Here is a 19,652-nt window from a genome sequence, read left to right as displayed (position 1 = left end):
CTCTTGTTCATCACTGGCAAAAATGCCTTGCTAGCAGTGGTGACTAATTTGAAAAATACTGTTTTGTAGCTGAGTATTTGTTCTATCAAATAGCATTATTGTGCTCTTCATGTCCATTGTAATTTTCATTGAAATAAATAGGAGGCATTACTTTTGGAGCAACCTATATTGGATGTATTCTATTTACACGAGTAGTTATATATGTATGAAGAGAGATCAAATTAAATTGGCATTTTTGAAACAGAGTAAGTCATATTGTGTGAATAAATGTTTGCTTACTACAGAGCAAACTGTGTTACGTTGCACACAGTGGCTATGCTAAATTTGATGTTTTACTTTAAGACAGTTAAAGCAAGAGGAGACTCTCAGAGTCAGATAGGCCTTAGCCCCAGTAAAGCCATCTAAAAACAGAATTTCATAGTGTTGCTAACAAAAAGCCATAAAACAAGCTTAGAGACTGATGTATAAAATTGGTCCACTTTCACTTGTGAGGAAAACCATTGCTTTTCTAGACAATTTTGAAATGCTTCTACCCAAAGCTTTTCCATGGTTACTCAAATTCAGTGGGAAAGCTCTGAAACTACTTCTACTGCATTTTCTAAGCAAAACAACTTATCTAGGTTTCTACCAAATTCAAAGTCTGAGTCTTCCCATAAGACAATATTTCATAAGCTCAGAAGCCTATTTCCATGCGAGTTCTCCTGCTTTTATGCTCCCCTTCAGCACTAACATAATAAAACAAACTCAGCTGTGCAATTTCTTTCCAAGTACCTCTAAGTTGTCACAGAGTAATGCATCGCATAACATAGGAGACATTACCATAGCCTTTTTCCCCCTGCCATGAGAAAGATTACAGTTTTAAATAACATTTCAAGAACAACAAAACACCATTCTTCCTGCCTTTTGATGGTCCAACACACCTGAACACATCTTGCAATGGAATAGTAATGCTGTGCTTGCCTGGGTATCAACCAACTAATAAATGGAAGCTTGGAAGAACATTTACTTGCCAACACATCATACAAACCAATACCATTAGCCACAATTTTGTTCTTTCACTGACATAGCAATTAATAAAATATGCAGAAACTACTATTCAGATGATGGCTGCTACTTCAATATGAAGCAGAAAAAAGGCAAAGTCCAAATAAATTTTGTTTTTAAATTTCAGGATTTAGTGCAGTATATGTTTTTGCAGGATACTGCTAGTAATTGGTTAGAGCACAGCATTCATTACAAAGAACAAATACATAAAACACATTCTTCCACCATTTCTTAACTGTGCCAGGCAAAATAATTTTGTTTCATACTATTTTCAATTTCAGCTGCTGTAAGGGTTTACATGAAACTTCTTTAACTATTCTGAAACTTGTTTAGCTGAGCTCTACGAGCTACTTGGGAAAATTGTTAAGATGACATCACTTAAAATAATTAAACCCAAACCAGCCATCCTCATTTCAGCAGGTCAGGTTGTCATTAAGAACATGACAAATAAACACAACAGAATTGTTCCTTCATGAACTCTCTTGTTCTTGCCATATACCATCTGAATCTGATCCCAATTAAACAGCAGAAAAATGTTTTACTTTAATAAATACCTCTCCGGCATCTTTTTGCATTTTTTCCAACATTCAACTACTGTAGTAAAAATCAAAATGCCTCTTATCATTACGATGTTGCACTCATTACTTTCTTTAGAAAAGAAAACATGTAATGGAAAAATGCAAATTAGAATAATTTAAACCAGCAAATAAACTCTTTTTCCCCCTTTGACATCTCATCATTTCTACCTACATAATGGATTGCATTCTTAGAAAATTAAGAATTTGAAAGTTTATTCTAGGAATCAATAATTCTAAACTACTGGAACTGATCGTTGACTCACAAGCATATACATCAAAATATGTTCATTTTAACTTAGGCTTGTAAAGATTAAGAGGGTATTGGCATAGAATTATCTCTAATACTTCTGTTGTGGAGGCCCTTGGAAGATTCCATTCATTAAAGAATAAGAAAAAATATTCAAAGTCCCTACCTTCACCTGACGATCCTGAAAGGTCTATGATGACATACACTCTCCCTTCTGGCTCCAAGTCAATCTGCAATCAAGAAGAGAATTAAAAGAAAACTTAGAGTGGCTCCCAAAGAAAGTGACTGCACATGCAAGGAAACGCACTGTTTCCAAAACTTGTGAAGCCAGGCTATGGGCAGGTCTACAATTCACTACTAACTCAGTCTCCTTTTGCACAGAGGTGTTGAGGAGCCTGCACCTCCCTGAAGTGGTGAAAAAAAAAAAAAAAAAAAAAAAAAAAAAGGACCCTTAGCACTTGGAAAGCTTGAACCCAATGAATTTTTACAAATCAAACATACAATACACTGTTCTTGGAAATAGTGTTTTTTTGTATGGCAGGAATGAAGGGAGAAAGTTAAATAGTAGTAGCAAGTTGTCTTTTTTTTTTACTGTAATTTATACCAAGCCCAGTTACGCAAATGTGAAAAACAAAACTGTAACCTATTCAAATCTCAGCAAGACAGATCAGCACTAGTGGCAGAACAGGGGTAAAAATTAACACTTACACAGCTCGTATGGTCAGTTAACATGTGTTTATAATACTCCCTTTGTACCCTTATTGGGAGAAAGTAATACATGCTTTATCTTCTTTCTCTGAAATGCAAAATTCATTTATTTTTGTCACGAGTAGATTTTAATGAGTTTGCTTGTGTGGAGATTGCTTTCAGCAAGAACTATGGGTTCTCAGTATGAAGCTGCTTTACTTAAATGCTAGTTTTTACAACCTGCAAAATCTTTAGGTACAGCAATGAAATTCTTGTTATAATCCTTATGCATTTTACACACATCACCAGTTCTACACACTGCTGGTTTTGTATATCTTAATGGCGCCCCACACATTATATACAATTTTTGTAGCCATTCATTTTTCAAGAATTAAACTGTAACTAAAACACCGCACAATCAATAGCTCTGAATGCCATGTTGCAGACATCACACAACTGCACAGGCTGTGAGTGAAGCCAGTGTGGTGTTCATTAACTTTATATTTTCATTCTATTCTGGTAAATAAAGCACACAGATAAAATTGCATGGCAACTGTCAAGGCACTTCAATCACGAGTGGCCTTGTCTGCTAGGGCCTGTCCCATTTTGCACTGCTCCAGCCAGGAGCAGAGGAGCCCCAGATCTGGGCACCTCACTGGGCACAAGGCCAGGCTGGGATGCAGACCTGGCTCAGTGGGTCCCAGGACCAGGCAGGCCTGTGAGGAGCTGAAGCCCAGCCCTGCTGCAGCATCACTGAGGGAGCAGCTGATGGGCCCAGGGTTGAGGGGGAGCCTTGGCCAATGTAAGAAGACCCAAAGGGCTGCACAGGGACATGAGGGACTGCTGGTGTCCCCAGGGTCCTCCTAGGACTTCATGAGGCCTGCTGCATAACAAGCAGAAGCAGGCAAGGAAATGAAAAAGTATGTACCCCAGAAGGCCCTTCTTTCCTCAAGCGGAAGCATAATAGGGCTATGGGTCGTCCTTAGCAAGGAGGGATGACAGAGTATGCACCTCATTGCTGGCAGTCAGCAGATCCTCACTGTCCACTGCAGGAGCTTGATACCTCTCCTAAGCCAGTGCAGCAGTGCCTGGGACTCACAGTCAGAAGCAGGCATCATGTACTCTCACATTGCCATGCTACACTTCCTCTTGCCCCATGGCAACAGGGAAGGTAGGCCTCCTCTCACCAGTGCCAGCCACCACAGCTGACACCAAGTATACACAGATGCCTCTGAAGTCACTAGTGACCTTAGGGAATGACACTGGGCTGGAATATTACAGCAATCAAAAAATGAGTAATTCCCACTAATAACCTGGGAGACCATTCAGTTCATCATAGCAAATTAGCAAGTAAATGAGCATACAAACTAGAGGTTGGATAACACTAAGTATATTTTGATCATTTTGACAACCACAATTTGAATGTAATTATTAATGATGTTAATTCAGAAGCTTAATAACTAGACAACTTACTACATCACACAGGGGAGGAGATCACACATTTATGATATAAAAATGAACAACTGATCATCAGATGAAATGGTAATCTCAGAATTGTTTTGCCAGGAACTAGTTGGTTTTCTTCATAAATGAGATTCTCCAAAAGGAGCATCAAAATTTGACCCCATAGATAGCATTTAGAATGTATTTTAGATGGAAATTGTCCACATGGATTGTAATGGACACCCAAGCTCAGCACACTCTGCTCTGCCTTTTTGTGTCACAGTCCTTCTGTTTCCAACTTTCCCTCAATACCTGAGAGGACCTTTACAACAGAGGATCTTTTCTGGGCCACAGCTGCTGAATGCATCAAGGTAACTCATGATTCCTCCCTCCATGAGACAGCTTGTCACAAAAACCTTTTTGGGCCTTTCAAGAAAGAGCCAATAGATGAATTCACAGGTCTGATGTCATCAGACCAACACACTAAGAAAATTATCTCAGCAGCTGTATTTTAAATAGATGAGGTAAGAAATAGGTGTTGCAAGGCCAGGGGGTACTCAGAGGAGAGAAAAATGAAAATATGGTCAAGCGTTATTTCATAAAGTGTTGAATGTAAAGACATTTTTAACAATTTCTGAACTGGCAGCATGAGGAGTTTATTTTTGAATCTTGTTTTAAATAAAGCCACTGATCTTGAAATATTTTTCCTTTCCTTTTGCAGTTTTTAAATGCAAAATGTTAGAAGATCAGAAGCATAGGTGGATGGATAGACTTCGACGTCCGTGCTGAGGGCGGCTTTTGAAAAAACTGCTATAGTTCTCAACAGATGGCTGCATTAAAGATGCATGTCTAATACTCTGTATCAGCATTATATACTGTTTGGTTAAGCTTTCAGTAAAGTATTTGATGCAGTTAAAATCCCAGCATATGCACACTCACATAACCCCAACACTATTCCACAGAACAATCATACAGCTGAAGGAGCTGATGACCATCAACATGAAGTTTCCCTTCTACTCATTTATTAAGCACAAACAGCTTTATGAAAAAAAAAAAATTGGCACAAGGAATGCAAGTTTCCATTATCCATCATGTGGCTGAAGATGCTGCCTAATGATTTTGATTCAGAATTTTTGCTGATGCCCCGAGCAGAATAAATTTTTTATAAAAAGGGATTCTCTTTTACAAAGGAAAGGTTTTCCAGTCTTAAAATACTCTAATTCCAATGGAAATATTTTTATTTACATATTTATAAAACATCCCCATTTTATTTCAGGAAGCACCAGTGCTTACAGTCTTATCAGACACAGGAATCAGTACTTTTGCCAGGAGCTGGCAGCTCAGTTGCTTCAACTGACCTTTTGTTTAAAAGAACACCCATTACTACTCGTCAGTAGAATCCCGCAAACTGTTGAGAAACCTTATGAACTCAGGTCTTTCACGTATAAAAGTCAGCACAGAGTGAAAAGGACAGATTCAACTCTAATTTTGGAAAAAACATAATTGAATGCCAAGAAACAGAACGGTATAAATACTCAAAAACAGGCCACTAGAATAAAAGCTATGTGATTTTCTTTCAGTCTATACATTAAACTATACTTCTAAGGAACTGGAGACTGTACAATGTCATTTCGCAAGTAACAAAAGATGCATACAGCACAATCTAAAATTCCTATTTTTTTTTAACTGGTAGTTCACCATAGTGTAAGATTAAACCAGTGTTCTATTGCTATAGAAAGACATCACTTTCAAAAGAATTTTCACCAAATGTCCAGAAAGCTACCACATGTGAAATGCCCTACTATATATGCAACCACATCAGAATGATTGGTCAAATTCAGCTGAATATAACAAACATCCTTGAATGCAACAGAAATAGTCTAATCACAGCAGATCTGGTTTTCTCTTCCCTTATATTCTCTTACCAAAAATACTTCTCTCTGAATGCAGCCAGGCATTTATACATCAAGAGAGGTGCTATGATAAGATATCTGAAAAGATTAGACTGGTGAAAAGGACAACAGGAAAGAAGGAAAGATGCAAATGAGAAAACAGATGAAGGAATTGATACAAAAGAGCTTTGTTGTTACTGGGATAATACTGCAAAATATATTCCCTGCACATACCAACCACACCCTCCACAAACAAAAAAAAAGATGCAACAACTATCACTGAGCAAATCATTTGATCATAGAGGTATTTTTATCATGTTACTGGCCTATGCTATTGTCGTGGAACTTGTTAAAATACAGAACTATAGTAGGTGAAGTAAGATTAATTGTAAAAGTACTTTAAACAGTTTCTATAGCAGTAAAATAATCCTTATGTTGTAGGCATGGAGATTGGTACAATGATTCCTGGAAAACTGCACCTATCATGAAAAACTCGGGCACACATAAGACATATTGATAGTTTGTTTCAAGGAGCAAAAGGCAACTGTCCAAAAACTAGACATACTTTCAGAGGAAAAAAACATACTGAAGCTATGGCCAAGTTTCAGCATATTGAAGGCATTTATATAGTTTCATAGTCTTTAATGGATTTTACTTTCAACACCCTTTCAGACAGTTCCCCATTTGTAAGAAGAGATACTCCCAAAGGCACAAGCTAGACTCGATGACTTGCCAGGAAGTCATACAAGAAGTCTACAGTTAAACAAGAACTGAACTCTAATCTCTGGAGACCCAGACTGCCTTCACTGGATCATTTGTCCTGTTCCTCCCTTAAGCTTCGTTTTGTCAAGCTGCATACATCCTGTCTTCCTGCAATATCAGTGAGAGACATCTAAGTACTTTTTTTTTGTTTTTTTTTTTTTTAAATGAGATTAATGGGTACACCTGTAGGACACAAATCCCCTTTTCTTCCACTCAGTTAATACAGCTCAGTGAAAAAAATGAAAGCAATCTGAAACAACAACAAAAAAATGTTTAAATATCTCTCTTCAACATTTCCAATGTAGATAATTATTATGCAACTCTGAAGTAAAGCAAAATTTTTTCTAAATATGCAGAAGATTTTTAAAATACTTCAATCTTTCATTAAGGTTTGCTTTTTGCAAGCTTTTAATTCATAAGTGATCCTCTGAAAAATTGAGTTCTAAGATTTTTTCCTCTTAGGGATGCACTATAATTCCTACTCCCTAAGATATATGAAAGTCTGGCAGGATTCTCTTAGACAAGCAATTTGCTGAGGAAACTACACAAACTCTAATCCTATAGGGATGAGGAAGACTAGAATATGCTGTGCTATTATTTGAGTTGCAGTGATAGTTTACATTTGAATACAAAGAAGATTTTACATTCTTGACCACTGTACAGCCTGAACAAATCCATTAACACTTGAGGCTGCTTGTTTTCATTGTAGCTGGTAGCACCAGCACAGAGATTTTGCGTGCCCTATGGAGCAAACCAAAATCTGTTGTAAACAAGTGATAAACCACTATCTTCAGTGGCTCCATGCCACATTATCATAGGTTTTCATTTGACCATAAAGAACAATGGAGGAATGTCATCAAGTTCAAATGCATTGTATTTGTTTGCATGCAAACTTGTCTCTTGAGAGAAATCTAAGTATTGACAGAGAACTCAAATCTAGAATAAACAATAACTAGATAAATGTATCTTTCATAACTGAATTTCTTAACAGTACAAAGCTTGAGGGAGTTTTACTCCCATGTTCCCTATCTAGGCAGAATGCAACATACAGTAAAAATTCTTCAACTGCAAAGATGTTTAGGATTTGCGCAACAGTAAGAATACAAATGGTCTGTATAAGCAACAGAAACAGAAAGAATTAAGTCATAAAACCTGCTTTGCACCTCTTATTGTGATGCTCTAGGATTATCTGATATTTGGATAGCTTTAAGCATAAACCTCCAAGCACATGATCTATCACTGCAGATGGTTAAGTTACATAGGACTTTAGAAGTCAGTATGCATTAACCCATACTGAACATAGCATAGCATTGCAAAGTTTTTCTTTGAACTTCCCTGAGAGTTTCTTTAAAGGGAAGAAATAACCTTGCAAAGGCTGGGGGGTTGCAACTTCATTTTTTGAGAAGCATTTATGTCTCCAGTATTTATTGTATGCCATTTCTATGAAGACTGTTAAAAAAAATAATATCGGAACAGTTGTAATCTAGTAGAAAATAACTGGAGAAAGAGGCTGTGCTGTTCTTTTGTTCTTGAACCACACAACCTTTTCTGCTTCAACTTAAATAGTTGAGTACCTATTTTAACTTATTTAACAGAAAACGTAACAATAGTGACAGTTTTCAATATATTCCATGTGAAAGCAAACTACACCTGGCAGAAACACCACACTAGAAGTCAGATTAAACCTGTAAACTTTCCCCAGCATTCACACCTGAAACCCCAGCAAGCTAAAACGGACAGCTTCACAATAAGCTATGTAAGGTCAGCAAAATAGCAGAGAAAATTTTATTAAATATCTGGAAGTGAACAGATTTCACAGGATACATGATTAATTACATGAGGTAAACTTGTCTTTTAAAGAAATTGCACAGAAAATGTTGTAATATGTTCAGTAAACTTCCCCAGAATCTCTGTTTACCTCCACTCTTTTAAAAATTCTCCACTCCCACTTGCTCTTCTGGCCAGAGAAATCAGGTCCCTTCCAGAGCCAGTGTACTGCCATAAAGTTCACAAATCTGCCTTTCATTACGAATGTTACATATATGATTTTTATAATTACAGAGAAACTTAACACAGCTTGCTGCGTTGTAATTGACCACAATGATATACATAAAAGTTAAGACATTTTGGCCACAGGGGATTCCATCATTTATTTATTTACACTCAAAAGTCAACAAAGAGACATCAAACATCTTGCATGACCTACAGAAAAGATCAAACACTTTCCAGTGCCAGACACATGTACAGACATAATACAGAACAGAAGTAGCCAGGGAAAAACAAGATTCAGTTAAAATAGCAACAGTATTCAGAAATCAATTCTCAAACAGGAATCCTTCCATTACTTAATATAGTGTATACAGATATTCAATAAAGTGTCTTGAACATAACTTTGATCTTCCATGACCTCCTAAGGCCTCCCAGGCACCAGTGGAAGAATATTTTTCAATGCACAGCATCATACAAATGCATATGTTTGCACTCGAGCACACACATCCTCTCAAAAATAACATACTTATTTTCCGTATTACAAGGAAGAACAACATTTGTGAATCACTGCATTAGGACAAGGGTGTTCATAGTTCATTATCTGGTAGAGGCCAGAACGTGAACACAGACAGATGGCTGTATTTACATACAGCAAGATAGCACAGCAGTACAAATGGCTGCAAAGGCATCAAGCAGCATGACTACAGAAGCATCACTGCACAAAACCAAGGTTTTTGACTCCCTGATCTGAAAAAGGAGAAAAAGACTACCTTCAGTTTCTTGAAATCTGCAGGTGGAACTGAATTATGTACAGCATCAGATATCTCTGCCCCGGCCCACCCCACCCTAGAGATCTTCATCTTTCTTTCATTTTGAGAATATAGTACCAGAAAACTGTGTCTGTTTAACACAGTTCTATGCCCAAACAGGTTAAGGTTTCTAAACATCTGCAGTAAGGGGCTAGAGCACCTCTCCTATGAAGAAAGGCTGAAGGAGGTGAACTTGTTCAGCCTGGAGAAGGCTCAAGGGAGATCCCACTGCGGCCTTCCAGAACTTGAGGGAAGCCGATAAGCAGGATGGAGACTGACTTTTTACACAGTTTGATAGTGATAGGAAAAGAAGGAACAGTTTTAAACTAAAAGAGGGGAGATTTAGGTTAAATATTGGGAGAAAATTGTTTACTCAGAAGGTGGTGAGGTGCTGGCACAGGCTGCTCAGAGAGATTGTGAGTGCCTCAGCCCTGGAGGCCTTCAAAGCCAGGTAGGATGGGGCCTTGGGCAAACCCCCAGGGGGTTTTGAACTAGATGATAATTAAGGTCCCTTCTAACCCAAGCCATTCTATAATTCTGAATAAGAGTTAATGAGAGGGAAATAAATCATTGGAGGGGTCAATGACCTTAAGAGAGAAGACCGCCTAGACTGCATTAAGGGCAGTGGGTCAACTGAGAATCACCCTAGCCTAAGTGGTTCAGGCATATGCACATGCTGGTTGGAGGCTCATTTAACACAGCACAGTTATTCTGAGAATGTCAGCATCTCCAGTTAGTATGTCTTATTTCCCTACCTTCAAGCTACACAGCATGTATATCCACTGTACTATACAACATCCACACTAGAAATAGAGATTGCATTGTACTAGTAATGAATATAAAATACAAAGAAGCAATACAAGCCCAGGGGTAAAATGAAGTAGGTTGAGCAAGAGTTGGGTTTGGCTAAAGGACACTCAACTAGACTGAGCAAAAACAAATGTCTGCATAAAGACTTAGATTTGAAACAGCTACTAACTGTATTTCAAGGAAAACAAAACAGAAAAAACAAAACAAAACATCATTCTTCACCATACAATCACTTATCACTTTCCCCAGCAGACTATTATTTGATTTAAGAATAAAGGAACCCTATCATGTGGCAAGATCTTATTTGTAATTTCATCACAGTGCTTTTCAAAATCCATTCTTTAACATACCGTAGCTAGCCCAGTGGCACTCTCCAGTCTGTAGGGAAATAATTAGCAGACAAAAACATTTTTAAACATCTCCTACTTGACTTATGGACATATTTTATAATGTTATGGTACAGAATTGCAAGCAAAAAGGTTTATCTACACACGTAGGAACAAAACATTGAATTACTGCAATAGGGACTGCAAGTAGATCAGGGTTAGCTGATTAATACAGATTTTAAAAAGATACATTCTGTTAAGAAATTATTTTGTTACAGTAAAATTTCACACGACCACATGCTTTTACATATAAGCTAAGCTTAGATCTGGCACATTTGTCCAGGCTAAAGAACTACCAAAACATGACGGTTTAACCACACAGACACTTGATATTTCTCCTTAATTTCAATATGAAGTTTGGTGCACTGTACAGTACCCCGTACAGCGGTTTTAGGGTGTGAAGTCTCACACAATAACATATCAAAGCAACCCTACCTGTTTGCTTTAAGACACATTTTTCTTCTCTTTATGATCAGAACACTTTCCTGCACTCTTCTCCTCCTAGGTATACCATGCGAAACTTTGATAATATATAGTAGAAAATAACCACACAGCATTATTGTGAATAAAAGAAACAACAGTGCTGATTTTTAGACCTCAAAATTCAATGAAATTAACAGCTGGAAGATCTTCAGTGGCATAAAATCAAACTCTTCCTAAATGAGGTAGGATATCTCCAAAAGCAGGATATAAGTAAGTGCTAGGAAACTGTGATATTTAGATGAGGTGAAGTTGTCCTTAATTTTCTCACATGTTAATCCAATTGTAGTACTATGGTTGTAAAAAGAGATTCCAGAACTTGTATATTAACCAACAGTATTTTAAAACAGAAGTTAGGAACACAGCTGATGTCCTGATTTGAGTACTTCTCTTACCTATATTTGAGGGAAGATGTTCCCAGACCAACAATTACAAAATTAATATACCTTATATGAAATAGCAACACAAAATGAGGCTCAGCATTTATCTCAGATCTTTCTACAAGAGTTTCGCACTGCATACTTGAAACACTACTGCGTGATTCCTTCAGCAACTTTCCAGAGAGGTCATACTGAACTTGCAGTCATTAATTAGCCAGTTAGAAGAAAGCAGCAGGGAACTGAATCAACCTTGGTTCAGATGTAAGTGAAGCTGTACTGGCTTTGTTCCAAAGAGCAACAAAACTCTCATATATAGGAATAAACTAAAACAACTACTGTTTATGAGTTTGAGTTCAGTTCAGCTCCCTGGGAAAAAAAGGCTTTTCTTATCTGCAAGGCAACCACATTAAATGTTCTCTCCACTTGTACTCATGATAGAAATTAATCTTCCACTAGGAAGGAAGCAGCTCAATCCAGGGTGCTGCAAACAGACACACTGTACTTCTCTCACACTCACTAGGACTCTCAAGCAGCTTGTTGATGTTCAACACCAATGTCAGTTGCAAGCCAGAGTTGAACAGCAAAGAAGAAAAAATTCCAATTGGTAAATTCTTACTATTCTACTCTGTCAAGCTGATTTTCATTTCTCTTCAATAAAGTGGCTGAAACTACAGAATATGCAGTTATGATAGGCTGGGAGATGGGCCCAGGAGCATCTTTGATCTCAGTAAATGGCTATGAATTACTAAACTCTTTCCCTCAAAGTTTCCAGAAATCAAACAGTATTTTATTTGTGGAAAACATTTCTAAAAACTAGCAAGACTTGTCTGAAAATTGCCCAGCACTGCAGCTGCTCCTCTTTCTGCAGAAGATAGGTCTCTTAACGCTACGAAATCCCTGTTTCATTTTGTAGTTAGCTGAAGTGTATCCTGTGTCAAAGTTTGGCTGATGATCAACACTGTGTATGGCCCAGATGTGACAAGAAGCTGCCACAGCCAAAGCAGGGGGAAGTAAAATAATATTTCAAAAAGAAAGTTATGCTAAAATTACTTTAAAAACATTGTATTTTATTTTGGAAACAGAGCCACATTACCTATTTAATCACATTCTTTAATGTTAGAATGCTTCTCATTACTATTTCAGCTGTCCTGCTATGTTAAAAAAAAATTCCCTAACAGAGCCAAGATTTTTTTTAAAAGTAATAAAGGACGTCAGAATCTTTAAACCAAGACACCAGAAAAAGCAATGACTTAGGGTTTGTAATATTCCTTCATGGAATTACAAGCTTGTCACCCTGAAGTAAAATTACCTAAATTTGGTTATGAAATAAAGAAGAGATTGCAGAAGTGACACAAAAACACTTCTTTTTTAGTTCTGATTTGTTTTGTTTTTAAATTCTTTCTTCAGCAAGCTCTAAGATGAAAGCAGGAATACACAGGCTTCAAGAATAAACAATCTTTTGTCGGGTTAAAGATGGAAGGAAAAAGTATGTTCTACACAAATATTCTGTCCTTGCACATATGCATCTGTAACCTTAGCTGCTTTACAACAAACAAGAACATTACGATAAACAAACATTGAATGATATACAAACCACAATAGAAAAAAAAACAGAATTGGCATCAAGTATTTAAACAAAAGTATCCTTCCTGGAAATAGCTCTCCTACTTACAGCATGCCAAGAATTGCATTGATTCAGAACCTTTGTTCAAGCTATACTAAAAGTTTAAAAAGAAATTCAAAAGAAGAAACAAGAAAACAGCATTAAAAAAATAAAAATGACCTGCAAAAGTATCTTTGCTTCCATGTTTATTTGTTGGCTTAGAATAGAAGACTTTGTTCTGCCTTCACACCAGGTGACACACAAGACTGCAAGCACTAGTTACAGAAATTGGCTGCCATGTGGATCCATCTGCCCTTTTTCACGCTGAGTCCAAACCCAGAGTGCATGTAAAGGACACCACGCTTGCAGCTATCACTCCTAAGCTGCCAGACTTCACTGTCCAAGTCCCCAGATTGGAAAGGGCCATTTAAGTAACTCACCACGATGTGAAAAGTGACTGAAATGAGAGCAAGCTTGGAGCTGTCATCTTTACAAAGTAGAAGAAGCACAGCAAGCACAAAAGGGTTTGTAACTGCCCATTAAACTCCATGCAATGCTTCTATATGGTAATTATGGTTCATGGCTGTTGCCTACCTGGTCACAAGTTTTCCAGTACCTCAGGCCAAAACACAATGAGAATGTGGGAGGAGTGCAATTCATCACTTCTTCAGACATCACTGAACTCTTAAGACACAACACCCTCAATTCTGCTTTACTTCAGCTAGTAGTACAATAAGTTCTTAAGAGACCACTTTGCTGGGGCTTTTTTGTTGCTGTTTTGGTTTTTTTAAAAAAAAAAAAAAAGTTTGTCTAGCTCTGCTATTGGTTTACTCTGTTTAATTACCACATTAGAAAGATTAATGAAGTTAATTCTGCTAACAAAGCGGCTATCCTGAAGACTAGAATTATCAGTGATTCACTTGGATTTCCTGTGCAGCCTAAGCCATAACAAACTCAGTGCAATTCTGAGATCCTTTAATGTCTGCTACAGGGCACTGCTACAAAACTAAACTGCTCTAGTTCATGCTACCTGTGTGTGAAACCAAAGAAGAAAATTGAGGGAAGTAAAATTTAGTAACTTGGCACATTCTGGCAGGCAATTCCGTGAGTCAAACAGGCCAGAACATAACATCTTGAATACAGAGATTACAGAAAAGGAAATGGCAAAAATACCCACTACTATTATTACTGTTCCTGAAAAGTCAGATGGTAGATTCCACTAATCAGGAGTGCAATACTAGCAAAAGATACATCCTCATGTATGCTGCATTAATTGATATTTTTGGTGAGTATTTACATTTGTTTATCGATAAACTTCAAACTAGAGAAGCTGCAGAGTTCTCACCTTAGATATGAGTTTGACATGGAGATCCGCACGATGCTGGTTTGAGACTTTTAAAAATCTTACGCCGGCTTTCCAGATTTTTAGACACCTTTGTTCTTTGGTACTTCCTGGAGATAGGAGGGGAGAGGGCACCCTGTCATTTATCCTGCCCTATATTGTAGTGGTTTGGCTGTTCCTGTTTAGTCCATAATGAAACAGGATGCATGGTGTCATACACATGCAAATTTTGCTCTCTTTCTTATTTTTCCCCTATTTCTCCTGCTTAAAACACAGGTGTTCAGATTTGTGTGATTTCTTTGTAAGAGCCCTGGTTGGATTTTCAAGAGTCCTGGAACTGGAATCGGAGTAACTGAAGATTTAAATGAACAAAAATTCTTCAGATTTAGTTCCAAATGTATAGGAACCATTCAGTTTCATTATGGGAGGGCATAGCATGTTGTCTACCTACTCTTGTATCAAGCCAAATAAATAATTCTAAGCTAACAACTTCCAGAAAATACCTTCAGTCTTTTCTGAAAATATCTTGAGATGAAGGATCTGTTGCATTCCTTGCTAATTGGTTTCATTAGTTTATCACTTTTAATGTGAAAAATTCATGCTTCACTGTTCATTTTCAGCACTCAGTTCTTGTTTTACCTTCGTCAGATTAAAAGGGCCTTTCTCTGTAATGGTACTTCTATATATCTAAATTAAGTGACCTCTCACTGTTCCTTTTCAAAGGAAACTAGTGAGCTCAGACTTTCTCCCTGGAAAGAATTTTCTCCACAATTTGAATGCTTTTATATGTTCCACTGTGAGCTCTGCTATTGACATGCTGAGCTAGCCGGAGCACAGAACTTCACTCACCTCCAGATTCATATTTCACCTCTTATTGTTTGCCTTAGAGTACACTTAAGGCTCTCTAGTAACACATTTATACAGTTAGATGTGATCTTTTTGCCGTTATCTACATTGGAATTTATGAGTTCTAGGCATGCTACCATATTAGTTGTATTATTTGAACTGCTAAATTGACTAGAAGTAAATAGCTATTATGGTAAGCTACTGATAAACCTTCACATACTTCAGTATCACTGCATGTATCACATCCCGAAAGCAATAATCCTTAATACTTGATTTACAGAAAAATTTCCAGTTGGGGCTTACAGCATGAGGCATGTCTAATTTCATTCAAAAGTGGGCAGAGATGCATCTCACAGCAAGATAAATCTCCTTGGCCCTCCGTATATGTGGGCTGCTCCAAAAGTAATGTCTCCTATTTTTTTTTTTTTTTTAATGTTGGACCATGACATCAGAGGGGGATGTTGATGGTGTGGCAGTAGAGTTTCCCATCAATATTCCATTATATTTTGTTGCTGTGTGACAGATGGCAGCAGAGGGGCACTCTGACAAAATGGCATCTGACATAAAAGTGTGTATGAAGCAAAGGTGTGAGCAAATTGTTATGAGTGTAGCATGAAGGCTCTTGTTCATTGCTGACAAAAATACATACCTAAAGGTGGAATGGAAGCAACTATGTTGAACAATAGTTTGTAGCTCAGAATTTGCTCTATCAAATTATGTTCTTGTGCTCTTTGTATCTGTTGCAGTTTCTATGGAAATAAATAGGAGGTATTACTTTCAGAGCAACCTACATACTTTCTGCCTCAATTTCCAGCCAATCAGTTTTTAAAATATTGACTGGTTGTAACCTTTAAAAAGAGAACAAATAATTTCAAATCTGGGTAAAGTGCCACGAAAAAAATCTGTCATCTCCAACAAGCATGGAGGTAGGCAATGCAGGCTGGTTTAGGAATGCATCTAAGTTTAGGATACCTTTGTTACTTGTTCCTCCATCTCTGGTTGGTTTACAGTTTTCTTAAGCACTACCCCACACAGTTTGCAGAAATTTCAGATTTGAAGAACCCTATATTCATCTTCTATGTGCAAAACTTAGTCCTACCAAAGTTTGTTTCAAAACCTCTCTCCAGCATGAGATCTGAACTGGAAACTACATATTTACTTTTTTTTTTTTTTTTTTTTAATTACTAAAATCACAGAAACTGTTCCCAATGATCTGACCAGAGAAGCAGCGAGAGTTCCTTTGTTGCAGAGACTTCAAAGAATTCAAAGTTACCTTTGCATCATGGGAAGACAGGTTTTTTATGTACTTTTTTTTTTTTTAATTTCCTGTTTTTTTTTTTTTTTTTAATCCCCTATAGTAATAAAGATGAAAATGATTAATGCATGTATGACCTTGTTAACTGCCTGGGCTACCCCCTTTAAATAAGGCTCTCTGGTGAATCCTATAGATCTCTATGATGTCTGCATAACATGCCTGAGTGTGAGTTTTGGACTATTTCCATTCCCAGTTCTCTGACCCTATCCAATATGCTGCATGCGACTCCGTCAAATATGTTGTATTTTTACTTTTCTCAGGAGTCTACAGAGTTTCTCCTTTGGATTGTTTCAGATTTCATTTTCTACAAAGAAGCTGCCTTTAAAAGTGCTTTCAATTCATCAAAGTTCAAAATCACTCTGTCTTCAATGAAAAAAGTTCCCCAACTGAAAACTCTAAATGAATTCAGGGTATATGCCAATGAAGTTGTTAACTATTGAAGATGTAGATGTAGTGGAATCTAATAAAGAAATAAAAATATAAACATTCGCATTCTCATGATCTGGCTCAAATAGTAGTTGGTCTTCAGCCATGGAGATTCATGGACTAATTCTGGGTAACTTACTCCATTTTCTTGTGCAGTCCTTAAAAAAGGAGAGAAAGAAAAGATTGTATGATATTGGAACTGTGTCTTCAGAATGGAATTAATACAATTTAACAGGAAATTCTGAAAAAAAAAAAACAACCTGTAGTTACCTCTTTAGAGTTTCTTTAAGACTATCAATTAATTTTTTTTTTTTTTTTTGGTCAAACCTAAAGTAAAACAGATTCATTCTGAACCCTGATCAGCAATTCATTTTCATCTCAGATCATTTAAAAAGAACTGTTTTTAAGACAATGACCAGTCCCATGAATAACTCTGGACCACTGCCAGCTGCTTATCAATAGTTTAATAAAGGCTTCTTCCACTTCATGACACAGCTAAACACTCTGCATATCCTGGCAATGAGGAGAGCTGTTGCTCCTGGAACACCTGGGATACATACATCCAAGTAACTTGTATAAGCAGATACATCCTGAAACACCCTACAAGGAGGAGGAAAACACAACTCATCAGCCAGACCGAGCGCTCTTAATACTACTCACTGCACACTTCTCTGCAAATTGTAGCCTGTTCTTGGAGGAAGTAAAACAATAAAAGAACAAAGATGATACATACAGAGCAGAATCACCACTGCTTTGAGACCTGATGTTTTATCTGAACAACGAAAGATTCTCAAGGATTTTTCAGGAATGAAAATCACCTAAAAATTGAAGATTCAATACTTCATTGAGAATTACTTTCACAGCACATGGCTTTGATTACATAACTATGAATCAAGGCACATCATTAAAAAAATAAAAGAGAAGATATCTGCTAAATGCTGAGAACTGTAGCTAATTCTGAGCACTCAAGAATCAGCAGCTCATTCTGGGAACTGCTGTCCAATTAACTTATATTAGAGCAGCAACTACTTCAAATACCTCCTACTCTGACTCTTGAATTCCTATTTTATTATAGCTTTTGCTATGAATTTAAGGCGCTTTTTGAAAAGATATTTTTATACCAAAAATTGCTGTAGCTGAGGATAAAATATATTGCTTGCATTTAGTCATTACGATATAAGTAATGTTACAGAAAATGACTGTCAAGCTTCCTGAGAGCCATAAATCACTTATTTCTGTGCCATGTCAATATTTAGCAGAAATTTGTTTATAACTAGGTACATTTAAGTTATTAAAATTGTAATATTATACATGAAAACACGGCTTCCTTCTCACTTGGCTAAGCAATCAGATCCCATGTCAAACCAAAATATAGTCTTCACTCTTGACTGCTTTTCCTTCTTTCACCTCCCCTTTCTTTGTATATAAATTAGAACTGCAGAGCTCACTGTGCAAAAAAGCTCTGAAAAATAAAGTTTACCAGCAGCATGAGAGCTTCTGTGTTGGGTCGTGTGTTGAAATATTGCTAGCTTATGGCAGCTTTGCCCTTCAGACCAAATGTAGATGATTGCGAAATACCATCTATAAAGATAAACTGAGAGCCACTCAAATACACACTCTGCAGCTAGAAGGTTCTTCCAGAGAGCTTTGAGACATTATTTGAGGTTGAGACTGAAAGAAGCTTTTGGAGAATATGGCAATGGACATACTTGGCCGCAGTCTGGAAGGCACAATTGATTGAATTTTTAGAAATAAAACAAATTGAATTCCAAAGATATCTCAAAGATAATGAGATGACCAAGAGCAAACTGCCAAACCTCCTACAGATGGTAGTCTATATTATGTTTGTGCTAGTAACTGGTTCTTTTGCACTGTAGACCTGTAGGCTCTCGTAGAGCGACATTTAAAAGGCATCCTAAAAATGTCTGGGCTTAGCACAATGTTGAGTTCTATTCTAAATCACATCCCTCTCATGATCATCTCTACTACTAAACAACAGCACTACGAAAAGGTGCACTGGTTTAAAACAGAATAAAAGGCTAACACACTTCAGGAAAGGATGTTTGGTCTCTGGAAAGTCGGTGTCTCACAGCAGAAAAATCATGTTATTATCTATCTCAAAGTTACTCTCCTTGAAAATACCCATAACTGCAGTAATGGTTATAAGCACACTCATGTTTTCCTTCTGTTTTACATTCTGTAATTTCTGCTGTATTTGTTTTACCAAGTGTCACTAAAGGAAAGGCTCAACAATAAAGATGACACGCAATCACAGTCAGGAATACTTCTATCCCTCAAGTGTCTTGAAAACCACATGCAACCATCTCTGGGCAGCAGCAACAGAAGTAGCTTTCAAGAGATAGAAACATCAACATGAACTCTGAATCAAGTCCTACATTAAATTTTACCACAGAATATGTAGTATCACTTCAATGCTTCTAGGCTCAGATCCGCCAGAAAACTGTATGCATTTTAGAAGGCTCAAAAAATGAAGGTTTCAGTGGGCCTGTATTTGAGTGAGCTGTTCCAAAACCTAAGGTTCAGTTAATCCTCTTACTTGTTCTATATCTGTATGCATCATGCAAAAGCTGTTAATAGAATATCTTGAAAATG

General features: G+C 37.1%; 1 protein-coding gene and 1 long non-coding RNA gene across 2 annotated transcripts in view; one reads left to right on the top strand and one right to left on the bottom strand.

The window, feature by feature from the left end:
• Positions 1 to 19,652, bottom strand: part of PRKCE (protein kinase C epsilon) — a 286,254-nt gene that overhangs the window by 185,920 nt on the left and 80,682 nt on the right. Inside the window, exon 2 of the mRNA XM_021389975.1 lies at positions 2,036 to 2,099. Within this exon, the coding sequence (XP_021245650.1) occupies positions 2,036 to 2,099 (64 nt within the window). The remainder of the gene's footprint in view (positions 1 to 2,035; positions 2,100 to 19,652) is intronic.
• Positions 2,860 to 5,099, top strand: LOC110395492. Its single transcript, XR_002436421.1, has 3 exons — positions 2,860 to 3,476; positions 4,283 to 4,370; positions 4,721 to 5,099. It is a non-coding gene; the product is annotated as an uncharacterized LOC110395492 (long non-coding RNA).

This window comes from Numida meleagris, chromosome 3 (genome assembly GCF_002078875.1).
Source record: "Numida meleagris isolate 19003 breed g44 Domestic line chromosome 3, NumMel1.0, whole genome shotgun sequence".
In the NCBI taxonomy this organism is placed as follows: Eukaryota; Metazoa; Chordata; class Aves; order Galliformes; family Numididae; genus Numida; species Numida meleagris.
This window is presented reverse-complemented; position numbering and strand designations above follow the sequence as displayed.